Source organism: Aedes aegypti, chromosome 3 (assembly GCF_002204515.2).
Source record: "Aedes aegypti strain LVP_AGWG chromosome 3, AaegL5.0 Primary Assembly, whole genome shotgun sequence".
NCBI classification, from domain to species: Eukaryota; Metazoa; Arthropoda; class Insecta; order Diptera; family Culicidae; genus Aedes; species Aedes aegypti.
In genome coordinates this window covers 69,986,357-70,005,421 of record NC_035109.1, presented here as the reverse complement: position 1 = coordinate 70,005,421, position 19,065 = coordinate 69,986,357, and the positions used below count along the sequence as shown (strand labels likewise).

Below are 19,065 nucleotides of genomic sequence, written 5' to 3'. Positions count from 1 at the left end.
TAACGACAATTATCCTAACCTCTTGACCCGTCTTTAAAACGTAAGGAGAAGGCAATTTCAACGCACTCGTGATCCTGCTATGAAAATTATATGGCAGGATCTGCAAAAATATAATTTAAAAAAATATATAAATTGAACTTCTTAATTGACCCTGGCTCTAAGCCCTTCTGGAAATTATCTGAAATACTGAAAAAGGAAAACAAACTATTACTAACAAATTACGAAAAAGCTCAAATACTTGCTATGCTGTTTGAAAGCGCACATAATATAATGAAACAAAAACAGGCATTCAAAAAGGTCCCATAACTCACAAGATGGATTAGTTGTCGCACATCTAACCAATGCTAAAATCATAACAGCAAACCGCACATGGTCTAATGAATCGATTTGATCAGTATTTTTGGGGAAAAGCATTCATCTGCATCAGTCTGCTACCGACAGACGATAAGCATAGTTTAACAGTGGAAAAATTCAAATCGTATCAAAAACCAAATCCCGTGCCGGTCAGAATCGAGTTTCACGATCAAAATGTCCTCATTAGGATCATCTGTGTGCGGATACGTGTTGCTGTTACTAGTGCAAATTGTGCTTATAATTGTTTTCGGATTTTTCACTAACTACTCCAAGGAACTTTTACCGCAAAATTCAATCAATGGCACCACCGTGGAGGAAATGGAGGATGAAAAGCCTTTGGCAAAATATCCACGTGAGTATTCATAATATTATTATTATCCACATTTCTTGAGTATTTCTATCAATCTTTTTTACACCTCACTTGCAAATTCCAACCTTTTTTTATATGTATTTCCATCAGTTCTGTATTTCCACACTTAATAAATCATAATAATGAAGAATTTTTTTTCTAAACAATCATCTATACATTTCATCAGTGTTGCTCCAAAACGTTATCTCTTATGAACTTTTTTTAAAATAAGTCATGAGAAATATTCAAGTGTGTAAAATGCTCTAGACAGATCATTTTTGATAGTTTGTACATTATATAAGTAAAAACATTATCTCATCGCCATCAACTTATAGCACCAATTTTGATTATTGTAATAATTATGGTAACATACCAGCTAATGTATGACATTTGGTAGACGATGGATTTCAGCAAATAAAACTTGATTGTTCAACGAAGATACGTAAAAAATCAAATTACTATGAAATTTATCAATATTTGTTTATCCAAGCTTGAAAGTGCTAAAGTGAATTTAAATAAAATCACCAATTAAACTTTATAAATGATAATGAAAATTATCGCATTTTGATGAAGATCACGAGCTTCGCAAATGATCACCAAATACTCATAAGAAAACAAATGGAGAATATTTTTCACACATTCCGAATATGGTGACTAATTGCCACTGTTTCCAGGTGCATATTGTCATAGGAAGCGATGGTTTATTAAATTACCAAATCCCAGTGTTAATTTGTCGTTTGAAAATTCACACCTAATCGGCGTGGAAAGAAACTAAAACTAAAGCGTGTGAAAACTATTGCCGTCACACAAATCCTATCAAAATGAGTCTAATCAAAAACGACTAATTGGTACGGCGGCATCGGCGGCAATAGTGCCTTTCATGAACATGTTCAAAGCATTCGAACAAATAATGATCAGTCCACAAATAGCACCTATATTAGCAAATGATCAAACCAAACATAACACGTTTGCAGCCGATACATCTCCCGAAAAGTGCAACTTCCCTAACAAAGATGTCAAACTCATGACGAAAGTTACGTGAACATAAAAAAGCGATGAGTCTATTAGCAAGTGACGCTCACAGAGGATAAGATAAACATTCCCGAACGCAGTCGGAACAACCTCAAAAGGCAGGCGAGATGAAAGTGTTTGGCACGTGGCTGCTTCGGAAGCTTTTGACTTCAGAACTGATAATCCTAAATTGATATTTGATTGGTCTACAATTTGAGCTTTGAAAGCATTAGGAGAATTCTTCCAAGTATTCATGTATAGAAAAACATATCCAAACCTTTATGCAAACCACTATGACCCGAAGGACCACCTAGATGACCGCCTGGTTTCTGGACAACTCCTGAGTACGATGAAAATGTTTTCTTCTTTCATTTGTAAAAAGGATCAAAAATTGAATATAACCGTCTGTTTCACTTCACTTCACGATTTAGAAATACAATGACCCTTGCCTTAACTATGATTTTTTAATTTTTTTGTCAATATCATATTTTGTTTGCAAAGAAATGTTTATATCAAGATTACTAACGATACACATTTTACATGAATTCTTATGAAATTCCAATGAGAAATTGAAAGAATCATCAGACATCGCTTGTATACTTACATTTTTTACGTATGTTATCCGAGCAGCAATACCTAGGGATCTCGATAAAAACAATGGAAAATCAATGCCCATGTAGTCTAAACGTCAACAAATATCTTTTTTAATAATTTCAAAATGATTGTTACATACTGACAAAAGCACAACAAATTTTTCGGGGACATTATGCATGTGAGTCGATAGCCATTCTATGGATATTTTCTCCCTAAATTAAAAAAAAATGAATCTAAATCCCCTTTCAATATTTGTGACCATCTTGAGGTTCTTGGCCTCAAGATAAATTGGAAATAGAAAACTATATAGTTTAAATCCGGAAAGTTTGAAGAAAACTTCTTCTCCGTCATGAAGCTCGAAGAACGGTGTTGGATTGAACTGCATAACACAATTAGATTGATATTACAAATAGGTATTGGAAATCAGAAACTTGTCAAACTTACTGCTTCAGCATATACACTACCGGTCATAAATACGGACGCGCTTGAAAAAGTATTGGCACACTCAGCTGAATATTGAATCACCCTGAAAAGTTTAGCATCACCTCAAGACAGGATCATTCGTGATGCTATATCTTGAGATGCTGATGATCTATAGTGGTGCGGTCTTCAGCAATAGTTGTTCAGCAGATCAAGGACCTTCGGAAAGCATAGCATAGCTTGGTTCGCAATTTTACCGCTAGGTGGCGCTAGGGAGCATGTAAAATTGAGCATTTTAAGCAAGTTCAATCTCGTGATCCATATGAGATAGAATGATCATGTCTTCGGCAAAGATATTCAGAATGTCAAAGACATCCGGAATATAGGTAATTTGGTTCAAAATTTTGCCACTAGGTAACGATTGTAAGCAGATTAAAATGAGCATTTATCATATCATCCAGATAAGATAGAAAGTTCGAGTCTTCGACAAAGTTGATTATGGGGTAAAGGACATCGAAAATGCAAACAGTTTCGTTCTAAATTTTGCCGCTAGGTGGCGTTAGTGAGCATGTAAGTTGAATATTCTTAACTAGTTTTATCTTTTGATCCAAATAAGATAGAAGGATCGAGTCTTCGGAAAAGTTGTTCAGACAGTCAAGGACATCCGTAGAGCAAACCGTTTAGTTCTTAATTTTGCCATTAGGTAGCACAAGTAAGCATAGCTAATCAATCAAATTCTATCTTGGAACCAGATGAGATTGAACGCTCGAGTCTTCAGCAAAGTTATTTTGATAGTAAGGGCATCCGGAAAACAGATTAATTTATATATTTTTAACTTCACGCAAGTTTCATCTCATAATTTTGATAAAAAAGAATGTTCAAGTTTTTGGCAAAGTTGTTCAGAAGGTCAAGGGAATGCGGAAGGCAAACAATTAAGTTCTTAATTTTGTCACTAGGTGGCGGTAGTGAACATGTTGAACTGAGAATTTTAAGCAAGTTCTGTATTGCGATCCTGATGAAATAGCAAATTAGAGTCTTCGACAAAGTTGTTAAGACAGTCAAAGCATGCAAAATTGAGCACCTTGAACTTGTAATTGAAGGGATGATCCCGTTATAAAACACATAATCAGTGTAAATGAGGTCCGAGGTAGCAACGAAAACCAACTTTACCAACTTTTCTCTGGTTCTTCAACTCTTTGTCGAGATATGGAGCATCAAGTAATGGAGGATTGACTGTTATTAGCCTTTGGTATATGGAAGGGGAAGTGATGAGGATCAGAATCATATCATATTCAAATAATTCAGGTCTGATCCATGTGAATCACAAGATAGAACTTGCTTAACCTTTCGGTTGTCGCGTGAATTTCGTTGTAGTAGTCGCGCGTTGTACATTGTACAACAACAAACCCTTGGTTTTGCGAATGTCTCAGGAATCTGACCACTTAGAAAGATGACGTCTTCGGCAAAATTATCCAGTAGGTCAAGGGCTTTCATTATGTTAGCCAAGAAATTCGGAATTTTGCCACTAGGCGGCGCTAGGGAGCATGAGACTTTTGTGTTTGCAAATCTCAGCATCCTGAACACTTAGAAAGATGGCGTCTTCGGCAAAGTTGTTCGGTAACTCAAGGACTATCATTATTTGAGCTAGTTGATTGGAAATTTTACCACCAGGCGGCGCTAGTGAGCATCAAACATTTACAAATATTTTAGGAGCCTGATCACTTAGAAAAATGGCGTCTTCGGCAGAGTTGTTCAGTAGCTCAAATGCTTTCTTTATTAAATCCTTGAAGTTGTATTGAAGAAATTGAAGAAATAATGATAGTCCCTGAGTTTCTTAACAACTTTGCCGAAGATGCTTGTCTAAAAAGTCAAGATCCTGCAGTATCCGCAAAACAAAAGTTCCATGCTCACAAGCGCCGCCTCAAATAATGATACCCTTTGCCGAAGACGCTATCTTTCTAAGTGGTCAGGCTCCTGAAATATCTGCAAAACAAAAGTAAGACTTACTTGCCTACTAGTGCCACCTAGCAGTCAAATTCCGAATTGAATGAGGTACCATCAGATAGCGTTTCGCCTCCAGAACAACTTTACTGAAGACTCCAAGTTTTTATATTATTTGGATTTTGAGATAAACCGATTTCAAACTCTGGTTTTCTCGACCCGTATATAGTGCGTTCATTATTATGCGACTTCCATGTTTATTTATTGATTTTACCGCACTATAAAGAGCCATGCTGTAAATGAAAACTGTCGAGTATTGTTCTTAAGAAGATTCTTGAAGAATACTTTTTAGTTTGATGTAGATAGATATCTTTGTTGCAAAATGATAGCATGTACAACTGTTGTACAAAGTACGACAGCGCGACAGCCCGAAGGTTAAAGAGCTCAATTTTACATGTTCACTTGTGCCACCAAGCGGCAAAATAGTGAAGTAAACTGTATGTCTTCCGAATGTCGTTGTCTGTCTGAACAACTTTGAGGAAGACTCGAACTTTCTACCTCATGGGATCACAAGATAGAACATACATAAAAAGCTCAAATTTACATGCTCACTAGCGCAACCTAGCGGAAAAATTGCGAACCAAACTGTAAGCCTCCCGAATGTCCTTGATTCGCTGAAAAACTTCGCTGAAGATCGGTTATTTGCAAATCATAAGAATCTAGAGATATAGCAATTTAAATCTACCTAATTTAAAGTGATGCTAAACATTTTGGGGGGTGATTCAATATTCAAATGTGTTTTTCAATACTAATTTTAATGAGTCCGTATTTATGAAGGGTATTGTGAAAGGTCAATTTATTAAATCATGTTGGAATTCTCAATTTCTTCAATTTGGAATTCCAGAATGGGTTCTGGAACGCCAGTGTAAATCCTGGTACACCCGATTCTGTTTTTGCACGGGGGATGGGTACCGTGCAAAAAAAGTTTTCAGTTCAAAATTTCAAAAACCGTGCAAAAAAAGTAACATCATTTCTCGACGTTTCATGCAAGAATAAGGTTTTGGTGGAAAAAAATGTATGGAAACTTTTTTTGCACGGCCGTGTAAAAAAAATCCGTGCAAAAACAGAATCGGGTATATTCCAGTGTGGATCCTGGAATTCCAATATGGATCCTGTGATTACAGTGAGGATCTTCATATTCCAGTGTGGATCTTTTGATTATTGCAGTGTAGAACCTGGGATTCTAGTGTAGGATCTGAGATTCTAGTGTGGATCCAGGGCTTCCAGAATGGATTTCAGGATTTCAGTGTAAAACCTTGGATTCCACTATGGATCCTGGAATATCTGTATGGATGTTGGGATTCTATTAAGGATCCTGGGATTACAGAGTGGATTTTGGGAATCAAGAGCGGAGCCGAAGATTATTCCATTGTGAATCCTGGGATTCATGTATAGATCGTGGAATTCCAGCATGGATTCTGCGATTCTCTTATGAATTCTGTGATAAAAGTGTGGATCTTGGTGTTTCAGTGTGGATCGTTGAATTGCAGTTTGATTATTGAGACTCCTATGTGAATCCACAAGGAAATCACAGGTTCCACACTGGAATCCCAGGCAGGGTTGAACCTGTAATTTCCTTGTGGATCCTGGGATTCCAATAAGGATGTTATGATTTCAATGTGAGTCCTAGGATTCCAGTGTGGATCCTAGGATTCAGTTTGAAGCCTGGAATTCCAGAGTGGATCCTGGTATTCCAGTGTGAATTCCGAGATTCCAGTATGATATTCCAAATATCAACCAGTATGTTTTTACCGCGAAAAAAAAAATGCAAAACTAGTTTTTAATAAGTGTTGTAATTCTCTTCCTTATCCATGGATTGCATCACCGACCAACGGTGACTCCCAGATCTTTTTCCTCCATCACTAATCAACGCCCTTCCCGTGGTGATTGTGGAGATGCAGAGGTATTCTCGGTCTCTAGAAGCAACAATCATTGCACCCTAACATATCTTCCCTATTTCAACTTGCTGTAAGGACTTTGGCGGCAAAGTTAATAGTCAATAATATTAGATTTACTAAAAATGTACTTTGAGTGTACGTGGAGGGTTCCATTCTTTATTCATTTGCGTCGAAGTACAATTCTTACTAGCACCGATCAATCACGGAGTACGAAAAATTGGGGGCCTTCCTTAGCCGAGTGATTAGAGTCCGCGGCTACAAAGCAAATCCTTGATGGAGAAGTCTGGGTTCGATTCCCAGTCAGTCCAGGATCTTTTCGTAATGGAAATTTCCTTGACTTCTCTTGACATAGAGTATCATTGTACCTGCCACACGATATACGGATGGGAAGATGGCAACTTTGACAAAAAAAGTTCTCAGTTAATAACTGTGGAAGTGCTCATCGAACACAACGCTGAGAAGCAGGCTCTGTCCCAGATATGACGTAATGTCAAGAAGAAGAAGAAGACATGTATTGTCCTGCTATACAATGCTTTGCATATACGATATAAATTGGTTAGAATTGCACGCATCTTTTTTGATAAATTATAGTTTTTTAACATGCAAGACTGCAATTAGCAGTCGCCGATCTTTTATATTGAAACTTTGAGTAGGTATTTGATGTATGCATAAAAAAATGGACTTCGGTTATGCTTCCGGTTTAAGTTTCACATTTGTGGGGTATCTGGGGTATTTTGAAATGGGAATGATGGGGTAAATGTAATAAATCTGAACAACACTTTAAAATTCAATATTTATTGTAGTTGTAGTTCAAGTAAACAGCATATAATTTTGTGTAGAAGTTTGGAAACAATTGGATACAAATGCTTAATTCAATTTGCAAATAAAGCTCACAGCTCATTAATGTGGAAGTTTTTGGTTGCTCGGCTAATTTTTAGGTCCATCAAACAAATCAATTACTTATTTCCATCCAGGTCACCGATACCGATGAACAGTCCAGAATGTATGAAAATGTTACCTTCGCCTACCCATGGATCAACCCACAAAGGTACAACATTAAAAAGCACTCAACCTCGATCCGTCGGTCCCCAAGGTCTGATAAACATCACCCCATCAGCTCCCACAGGAGATGGGACCAGCCTCGGCCCAAATCGGTAATCAAATCCATTATCCGAAAAACGAAACGAGCCTTTCAACCTAATAAACTCCAATTCAACTGAAAGGTGACCTGGCTTTCTCCCGAATGGCCTCCCCGTGTATTACGTGTTCACAATTTACCGGTTGATAGTTCAGAGAAACATACCTTCCACTTCACTCAAGCCAAAAAAGTGCAACACGGTAAGATACCCCTCGTCAAGTACGAATACTCCTTCCAGTGACAGTTCGCCGTATTCGACACGCGGTCCCTCCGCCTTCGCCTTCGGCTCCCCATCCAAATTCCGATTTTATAACCGTAAAATTTTAATTAAAATTCGGATGGCTCCAGTTAATCACGTTGCCGTTTCGAGGAATCATCCTTCCTCATTTGCGCCTCCGCTTGCGGCCCAGAACAATAAAGTAAATTCCAACCGAATCGAGAGCAGAACTGGGAAGGGCAACCAGCCTTTAAAAGCATAGAAGTCCGGCAACGAACGGCACTGAGCACCAACTACCATCGCCGTATTAAACAATCACACTGCAATAAACATAATGCTGCTCCGGATTCACTGCTCCGCCGGTCTGGTAGTCTCTTGTCCGTAGGAGTGGACCTGCAGCAGTGACTCTACGATGATGACGACTGTATGAATGTTTTGCCGGTTGTTTTCCCGGTGTTGTTCTACAGTAGTACCACCAGCACAGCAATGTTCATATGTCGAGTAACTCGCGATCCTGGAGTTCCAACATGGATCTTTGGGTTCCAATGTGGATCTTGGGATTCCAGTGAAGATTCTGAGGTTCCTGGGTGGATCCTATGATTCGATTTGATCCTGGGATTACAATGTGAGTTTTGGGATTCCAGTGTCAATCTTGGGATTCCAGTGTGAATTTTGGGATTTCGGTGTGAATCTTGTGATTACAGTATAGATACTGAAAAACCAGTGTGGATTCAAGCGTGGATCCTGTGATTTTCTTGTGGATCCTGAGATTTCATTATAGATCCTGGGATTCGAGTGTGAATTCTTGGATGCCAATGTGGATCTTGGAAATACAGTATGGATTTTCGTACTCAAGTGCAGATCCTAAGATTCCTGTGGGGGGCCTGAGATTCAGGAAAGATACTGAGATTTCATTGTGGATCTTAGGTTTTCAGTGTGGATTCTGGTATTCAAATTCAGTTCCTGGGATTCCAGTAAGGATCCTGTGATTCCAGTGTGGATCTTGGAAGTTAATTGTAGATTATGGAATTCAAGTATTGGTCCTGCGATTCCAGTGTGGATTCCGATATTGCAGTATGGATCCAGGGCTTCCAGTGTGGATCGTTGGATTCCAATGTGGATCTGGTATATCAGTTTTGATATTGGGATTATAGTGAAGATTATGGTATTTCAACGTGGATCCTTGGATACCAGTCTGAATCCTGAGGCTATGATGTAGATTGAGGGATTTCAGTGTCCGTCAAGGGATTCCAGTGTGAATCCTAAAATTTCAGTGTGCATCTTGAAATTTCAGTGTGGATCGTGTCATTCCAGTATGGATTCTGGGACTGTGGTGTGGGTTTTAGGGAGGATCATTGAACAACAATGTGAATCCTAGATTCCCAATATGAATCCTGGGATCTCATTGTGGTACAGAGATTCTAGTGTTGATAGTGAGTTTCCAATGTGGATCCTTGAATAACAGTGTGGACTTTGATTCTATTCTGGATCCTGATATTTCAAAATTAATCGTGAGATTTCAGTATGGATCCTGGAATTTCGGTGACGAATCTGAGATTCCACTATTGTAGATCCAGGTAGTCCAATGTGGATCGTAGAATTCCAGTGGGAATGGTTAAATGGGAATCCTAAGATTCAAGTGTGAATCCTGGCAATCCTGTGAAAACTATGTGGAAATTCTGTGCAATTTTTGTGAATGTCCAGTGAAAATTTCCTGGAAATTCGTATGGGATCCGGTATAAATTCTGTGAGATTTCCTGTGTATCCTTGCAAAATTCTGTGGGAAAATTGTAGAAATACTTCGAGAATCTTGTGAGAATCCTATGCCAATTTTATGAGCATCATGTGGGAATTTCAATGGAAATTCTGTGGGAATTCGGTGGATATTTTTTGAGAACCCTGAACGAATTTTGCGGGAATCTTGTTAAATTTCTGTTCTGTTTTGCTGCCGAGCCTAACATAAGAGGAGACTACTGCGGCAATGTATATTTGTGCATGTATAGGGGATAAGAGTTCGTTCAATGATGTATGAAAAAATCCTTCAGTTGTCTTCTAAGGACTAATAATGATTTTTTTTTTATAGAAGATTTCGTCAAAATTCATTCAGGGATCCTTCTGAGAACACATGGGAGTTATTATAGGGATTTCCCCTACATCAGCATCAGAAGCAGCTATTCAGACGTTTTTCTTGCAAATCCTCCATAAATCTCTTCAGGCAATAGCAGGATTTCTTCCTTCGCGAACTCACCATTCCTACAGTAATCTTCATAAAATTACTCCAGATATTCATCTTTTCCTTGGAGTTCCCATTACTTTCCATCCAAGAATTTTCACAAAGGATCCCTCAGTTTTAAATCCAGGTATTTCTAGAAACTTTCAGTAATTCATCGTTTTATTCTTTTTTTATTCAGACTTCCAAGACATCCATGTGATGATATTTATCGGTTTCGGATTCCTGATGACGTTCCTTAAGCGTTACGGATTCAGTGCCACGGGACTTAACCTGCTGGTCGCAGCTCTTGCTATCCAATGGGCCATCGTCATGCGCGGCTGTTACGTCATGGAAGGAGGCAAGATTCCATTGTCGCTGGATAACCTAATCGGTGCGGATATTGCTGCCGCTGCTGTGCTGATCAGTATGGGTGCTCTGCTGGGAAGAACAACACCAATGCAGCTGTTGGTTATGACCATTTTCGAAATTGCGATCTTCGCAGCGAACGAATTCCTGCAGGTCGATCTGATGAGAATCGCTGATGTCGGAGGATCAATTACAGTGCATGCCTTTGGGGCTTACTTTGGTCTGGCTGTGAGCTTCGTTTTGCGACCCAACAAGGAAAATTGCAAAACTGGACCCATGGAATGTTCGTCGTACAGTTCGGACATCACGGCCATGATTGGAACGGTTTTCCTGTGGATCTTTTGGCCGAGCTTCAATTCGGCGCTGGTCGATGGGGCCGAACAGGAACGTGCTATCATTAACACGTACCTCTCATTGGCGGGTGCAACCGTTACAACTTACATTATGTCGGTTATGGTATCCCACGAGAAGAAGTTCGATATGGTTCACGTGCAAAACTCAACCCTAGCTGGAGGCGTTGCCGTTGGATCAATTTGTAATTTGTTGATCCATCCATTTGGGGCCATTCTGGTAGGAGTTATCGCTGGAGTGATCTCCGTTCTTGGATATCGATTCCTAACGGTATGGTATAAACATAAACTAGATTTATCGATGTTATCACAAAGTAATCGTCTTTCAGCCTGCAATGTTGTCAAAACTACGCATTTCGGATACATGCGGCGTCAACAACCTGCACGGTATGCCAGCTCTATTGTCGGCCGTATTCTCTGGCATCTATGCATCCGTGGCAACTTCGGAAGCCTACGGGAACTCACTGACCAGCATATTCCCTGCGATGAAACCGAACACCACATTGACCGAAGAGGATATGCATGAGATGGTTATTGGAGTAAGATATTCGAAATAGGTATAATGTATCATTATGATAAAAACCGTTCTGTTATTTGTAGGGTTACGGTCGAAGTGCTGCTATGCAAGGTGCTTACCAACTGTTGGCCATCTTGCTCACGGTCGTTATCGCCATCATGGGAGGACTTTGCACAGGTAATTGAGTGCATTTGAAATTGCCATTATGTTACTTATGCTTACAATCTGCGTTTTTCACAGGTCTAGTCCTGAAATCACCGACTATGCGTCAACTGGAGCAAGATGAACATCACAAGGATGACGTCTGCTGGGAAACTCCCGTTGAGTTGGAGACTACGGTTACAACCAGTTTATGTCAGTAACAATATCCATATCTCATGGAGTTTTCTGTGAGAAAACCTTTTTTTTGCTAAAGAACTACAACATAAATTCATGCTTAGCAAATGGTATATATTGATTTTTTAGTTTTTAATTTGAATAAAGAGAACTTTACCAGTCATTGTCTATAGTACGTTTATTGAATCTATGTAAAAATAAATAAGGTACACCAGGGCGAGTCAAAACGGCTGGGGTACGATGAAATGGCAAGGTATCATGGTGAAATTTAAAAATGATCTTCTTCTTTTTAGCATTACTTCCTCATTGAGATAGAGCCTGCTTCTCAGCTCAGTGTTCTTACGAGTACTTTCACAATTGATAACTGAGAGCTTTCTTTGCCAAAGTTGCCATTTTTGCATTCGTATATCGTGTGGCAGATACGATGATAATCTATGCCCAGAGGAATCAAGGAAATTTCCACCGGCCGGGAATCGACCCCAGACACCTTCAGCATGGCTTTGCTTTGTAGCCGCGGACTCTAACCACTCGGCTGAGAGAGGCCTATTAGCTATTATAGTTTGAATGAAGACTCCAAATAAAACTTGGTAATAAGTAGGTATTCAAAACTGATTTTGTGTTGATACTATGAACTACTGCAAGTCACCGCCGGTATCTATGACCAGGGTCATGCTTGGCAGCGCTAATCCCTAATTTGTGTCACCCAAACACGTTCGGAACCGGCAATGCGAAATCGTAGCGTTAGCGTTAGCGTAGTTACGGTATACTTCGTAGATTGGATACTAGCAACATTCATGTTTCTTTTTAATAATCTCATCCTGACTACTTTCAAGAACAAGGCAGGGGAGTATACCTTGTTCAAATCATAAACAAGAATACTAAAAGCATGAATATCGCTATTCCCGGCCACGCCCATCTTTACCGTAACTTGGGATAGGAGAAGGAAATGTTGATGTAGCACTTACTTAATGAGAGGCCACCGACTCAGCGACACCCTCATAAGTGCTACGGAGTTGGAGATTGGGGAAGGTATATTGTCAGGATTCGCCTAGAAAGCTGGCGATAGACCATAAATATTTGTTGTTTAAGCGTTTTCAAATTAATCTTTTGAATGCCGGCAATCAAAAGAGAAAACAATAGCTTATTTATAGTATAAATAGTATTTCGCGAAATGCTTGTCGATTGTGCAGTAATATTTTTGCTCAATAACCAGTAAAAAGCAAAACCGATCCCTCCAGGGTCATCGGATTGTATAAAATAACGATACGCGTAAAAAAAAAAATCACGCCTATTGAAAAACTGTACATACTGTGCTCATTGAAAAACTGTACTGGGTGGTACTGTATTTTTAGATAATCGAAAAACGAAAGGAAGCGCGTTCGAACTAAACACCCTAGGATAACACAGTCGGTTTTTCTGCTCAAAATTATACGAAAAGCAGAATCGATCCCTCCAGGGTCATCGAACGGTTAAAAAGCATCCACGACCGATTGTTACTTGCGTGGGCGGGACAGAATGCGCAATCTGAACATAATTATCAAACTCCGAAAATAACATTTTCCGTTCAAGAAACGATCTGAAGTTCCACGACGCGGACAAAAACGATCCGGAAGGCTCACAAAAGAAAAAGTATCATACTGGAACAAACTCACCGGATTGATTCTCTAGGAACCGGCAATGCGAAATCGTAGTGCAAAAAGTATCACTTGAACGTTCACACTATATTTATTCGATTGATACCTATAGATATGGCACAATGCTTAAATTGCTCGAGTAAACTATACGGAACCATACAGGGACGAATCAGCAAAGGGTAGCTACTCAGTGCGAATCTAAGCTCGGCAGTGTGAAAATTAATCCAATTTCCAGCGGAATCACAGCTGTAAAGGAAAAAAACATTTCGATTTCAATCATAGTTTTATATATAAACCATTTTGTTTTAACTCTAATCAGAAAGCAGATTGTTAAAATTACCTTTTGTTTTTCTAAACAGCACACCTTGTAATACAATTTAGATTTTCCATACAATAACACTAATTTCTCTAAAACATGATTGACCCCCATTGATATCGAGCATGTTGTGCTATGTTTAAGAATATAAAAAGACTGTCGACAGCATGTAGAACTGCGGAATCAATTGTAGTGTAGCTGAGTATCCTGGTCATCAATTCAATTAGCTTTGGTTTTTACATTGTACAATCTTCGGGTGTTTCGCATTTAGTAATCCGTTTTAAGCCGGAAACTGTTGCATGTATGTATACTGACAATGCTTAAATAAAAGCCAGTTCCAGCACATTCCCATAACTTTTCAAAGAATATGGTAAAAACCTAGTAAATTACCAACACATTTATTCAAAAAAAAATCAGTAGAAAGTTCTACTTTTGTCGTCTCTATAAATAACTAGAACGGGCATTAAAACACCTAACCAGGTCGCATCAAAACTCGGCAGTTAAGTACTAATTGGTGTCGCTTCTGCCACGCCGTAACACCACTTCAAGGAAATGCGCTGATTCACCCACTGCGCTGCAATACCAACCACGCGAAAGCGAACAAGTGAGTAGGTACCGTAGACCGGGGGCAAATTGATCCTTTCGGGAATTAACGCCAATAGTTCAGGTAAATTTCATAATTTTATTGCAATGTCAAACATTGGAAACCAGCATCATACGCCTTAATATAGACCCTTCAAACAAACACGTTTTCTAGAAAGAACGATTTTGTGAGTGGGAAATACTATATGATTTCAAAGATAAGTGAACAAGTTCACACTTATGCTTATGTAACATTTGAAACACTCAAAGTTTACATGTAGGCTTAGCACCAGCGGATTGTTTAGCGCTGACTTTTCCAGCACCTTCAAAAACTGTGAATATTAATATGCAAAACTAATTTTGATAAAATTGAAATAATTTAAAATTATCATAACATATAAAATAGAAAACATGGAAACTCTGTGACACCAACGAGACATTCAGTGTCATTTTAAGGAATTTGTATATGGTGATCAATTTGACCCCGGATTACGGTACCAGAAGATACCTCCACTAGGCCAACGAAGCCATAGAGTGATTGCTAATTTTCCAATAACACCATTGTGCTGTTTGGAAATGAGTATAGATTGAGAACGAAGTCAACGAGAGAGCTTTTGGTTCTGTGGAATTCCTAAGGAGTATTGTGTTGGAAGCTATTCTTACATTTTTTTTTTTATTTTTCTTTGGATTGCTTTGAGTCTATCGAAATTCTGGCTTCTGCTAGAGATCTACAACAACTTAGTCGTTGTGTGGCCATCATACATCTTTCAAATAACCCTTTGAAAATCTGTCATAAATCTCCTCGAATTTCGTCCAAGAATCTTGCCGCCAAAACTTTGTTCTAAAACTGTTTCATGAGTTTCACTAATTTAATTCTCATCAAAAATTGTTGAGGGAAAAATTTCGATGATTTCTGGATGTATCTCAATTGTGATTCTTAAAAAAATCAGAAATGTATTTAAAAAAATCATAATTTCCTTCGCTATTTTTTTAATTTCTACGAGAAGCTATTTAGAGATTCGCCCAAATTACTTAAATAATTGCTTATTTCATGAATTTCACTTATGACACTCTACTACAAGTGTCTATAAAAACTTCCTTCCAGAATCACCTTTTCAATTAATTATTATTAGATTTTATTCGAAGTACCATCTCAGAAATCATGGCAAGTTTTTTATTAATCAGATAGGGAGCCAGACCCAATTCTTGACACTTTTGATTCACTTCGGCAGCGGGGTTTTTTGAAAGCTACAAAGCTCATATTTGGCCACAATATGCGTTAACCCATTGCTCTTATTACAAAGTTTCAGACAATTCGGCCGAGAAAAACCCCCCATGCCAAAGTGAATTATTATTTTTGATGAATTCGAAACAACCTCACACCAACACCAAACTCAACTCAGAATTCACACCAGTACATAATGCAGAAATTCTTCTAGTGGTTCCTAAACAATCTATCCAAAGTTTTAAAGCAATTCCAGCAGGATTTTTACAAGATTTATGCATGGAATTTTTCTGGTTATGTTATTGAAAAAACTTTTATAAAGCTATACATTTTCTTCCAAGAGTTCTTATATGGATAACTCTTCAATTCGTTGAACCCGAAATTCGAAATTCAAATGGATCCTGATTTTACAAAATTTGAAATGTTAGAACGAACAATTTTACTAAGGACAATCATTCTATCTCTATCTCTATCTCTAGGCCTCCTGGAATTTCACCATAAATTACTTCATAATTTTTGTTTTTCAAGAATTTACAGGGGTTTCTTCAAAAATTCATCAAGATACTTTTTAAGGATTTCTCCTATAATTTTTAGGATCATCACAAGAACACGAGTAGCAATTACTCTAAGAACACTGCTATAAATTATTTTAATAATAATGTGATAATGTGATCTGCCTTACACCAAATGTTTTTCTGCTATGAAGTTAGAATTTGTCTAATTAAATCAACCGAATTCATTGCGAATATCTGCAGGAATCCATCTAAAAATCTGTAGTAATCTCATAAAGAATTCTTTCGAGCATACCTTAACGAATCATTTCCGAGTTCCAACCGGGGGCAGGACGTTTCGTATAAGGATAGTTCGCATAATTTTATGGGTGGACATTTCGCATAAAGGATGTCTGGCATAAAGAAAATTATATGCCTTCTGCAAAATGCTACCGGTTCTGATATGGAACTGCTTTATGCCAAACGTCTTTATGCGAAATTCGTCAGCCCCGTTTTAACCATAGATTTTTACATGTAGAATGCAAGAATTCTATTAATTTAAAAAAAAAACATAATGGAACGAAACGGTCTTATTACGCCAAATGACTAATGGAAAAAATGGTGTCTCGATTGCTAAAGGAAGATTTTTTTGAAGATCACCCAGGGTTCCGAAATATATAGAATGTATGCAAAATGCTTGCATGATCCAAACTATTTCGCCATATTCAAAATAATTACTAATTAGGCTCAAATTTAAGACGATGTGTCTACTTTTTAACGATTTTCAAACATCTATACTTTTATAAAAAGGCATGCATATCTCAAGGATGTGTTGTTCTACACAAACATTATTCTCCATAATAGCTTTCTTTTCTTATAACACACCATCTTCATTCAGTATTGGGTGGTGTCCGGTACCAGGGGATATCCCTCTACATTCTGGAATGTAGAACACAGCGGATCAGCTTTTTGCGTATCTCAACGATCATACTTCAGTAAATTCGGGAATGCATTTTCGCTTTTTGAAATGATCTAGCACATCACAATTTAGTGCTACAGGTCTTCAAAGTACCGTAAAACGGGGTAACTTTGATAGTTTTTTCGAAGAAAACTTGAAGATTTTTGCATGCTGTTTCAAAGATTTACAATTTATATTTTTAAAACAAGTACTGGCATCCTAGCTATCGATTACAGTCGATAAATTGGCAAAAGATTCATTTTGAATGGATATATAATTTTTCATATAATCGAAAGTTGGTTTTCTGTTTTGGGGTAACTTTGATAATGGGGTATGATTCGAACAAAATTGAATGAATAACGAACATTTGTAGGGCATTGCATACCTCTAGGCGTTAAACGTTATATGGAAATTTCTGACTTAGATTACAAAAATGGTCCCAGTTTGTGAATATGCTTTTTGCTAAGAGATTTGAGACCGTATTCAAGTTCTATGATAACTAGGCTATCAAAAATAAGTGGCCAACTATCCAAAACTACATCAAATAGTGATCGTAGAACAGATTGTTTGTAAGCGTTTTGAAAATGCTAAAATTGTGTAAATTTTTTAAATTCGTATAAAAAGCCTAAAATGTTCTTGATTTAAATGAAAACCGCTCTTACATGAAGTGTCATACTAATATTCTTTGATTTTGCATTCGTTTTGCTTAACTGATTAACAGAAATTATGATATTTCATTTAGTGTGCGGTGGGTTACGCACTATCAAAGTTACCCGCATTATCAAAGTTACCCCGTTTTACGGTACTATAAATTACTGGTTGTGATGTTTAAATTGAATTTAAATTATGGTTTTTTGAACTTTTTGGTAATTCAATGCACCGAGCGTGAAAACTAGGACCTAAGTTTCTGTATAAGACATATTTTGATTCAAATTTCACGATTCGATATTGATTGTATCAAATTTTTGACCATGATCGCATGCAGTTTTTTTTATCTGGCGAGATACAAGAAGTTTCCAAATCATCAAAATGTACCTTTTTTTAAAAACGAAAGTTTTTCAAAATTCGTAGACTCGTTTTCTTTAGCACCTAAAAACTAAATTCTATAGCAAATAAAGTACATAAATCAGCATACAAGTTGGTAAACTTGCATTCAAGTTGACTGAAATCAATATTAACTTAACAATCAATCATTATCTCAAACATCCAGACATTTGAATAAAATGGCTATAATTTCAGCAACCTTACATTGAGTTATTGGAGGCATTTTGGTGCTTGAGACAAAAATTTGTTCCGCTGCTTAATTGAAAAAAAATATCGCAGTAGTGGCTGATCCAGTGGTAGTGTGTGTACCAATAATAGCGGTAGTACGATTTCAAGCGTGTTATTGGCAATTTTTTTTTATGTATATTTTTCTAACATGGCCCTTGTTAAATTGATATGAATTGTATAAAATTTGTTTAGAAATTAGTAAGGAAATAGTAGAAAACAATTAAAAACCTTAACTTTTTTGCTGCTTTGCACCAGAAAATCAGTGGGACGTACCTGTAATAGTGGGTTTCAATGGGAAATCAATACTCTTAAAAATAATGAAAATCACTCTGGACGTAATTCACATTATGACTGAATGACACATGATGTAAGTGATGAAATGACGTAAAACTGGGTTCTGAAAGATGTATTGAAAGAAAATTGTAATTTTACATGATGAAGATCATGAAAACGATGCCGCTATGATTGACATTTGCCGAATCAGACACCATCGTATTTAAAATGAGACACAAATTCACGTCATTTGGTTCGCTTCTTTTATGTGCATCCAAAAGACGTAAAATCGCATGATTTTTTCGGAGTGTGAATGTAAACCACTATTATAGGAACAGACGTTAGCAAATACCACTATTACTGGAACAAGTTCCAGTAATGGAGGAAGTGCTTTTTTGAAAGATACAATGATTCTATCATTCTAAGGTTATTTTTTACGTAAAATAGGATAGAGAAGCTTTCGTATGACGTATTCAGATATGAAAAACGACCTTTCGTTATTTTCTGGCATTTTTTATTCTTCAACCCGTTACTATTGCCACTATCACTAC

General features: G+C 37.5%; 1 protein-coding gene across 1 annotated transcript; it reads left to right on the top strand.

Annotated features, from left to right (window-relative positions):
* The first annotated feature begins 269 nt into the window (after nt 1–269).
* Nucleotides 270–11,926, top strand: LOC110679141 (ammonium transporter Rh type A-like). Its single transcript, XM_021853194.1, has 5 exons — nt 270–706; nt 10,394–11,181; nt 11,240–11,449; nt 11,511–11,604; nt 11,668–11,926. The coding sequence occupies exons 1-5, from the start codon at nt 529–531 to the stop codon at nt 11,787–11,789; spliced, it is 1,392 nt and encodes a 463-aa protein (XP_021708886.1). The 5' UTR covers nt 270–528; the 3' UTR covers nt 11,790–11,926.
* Nucleotides 11,927–19,065: the final 7,139 nt, after the last annotated feature.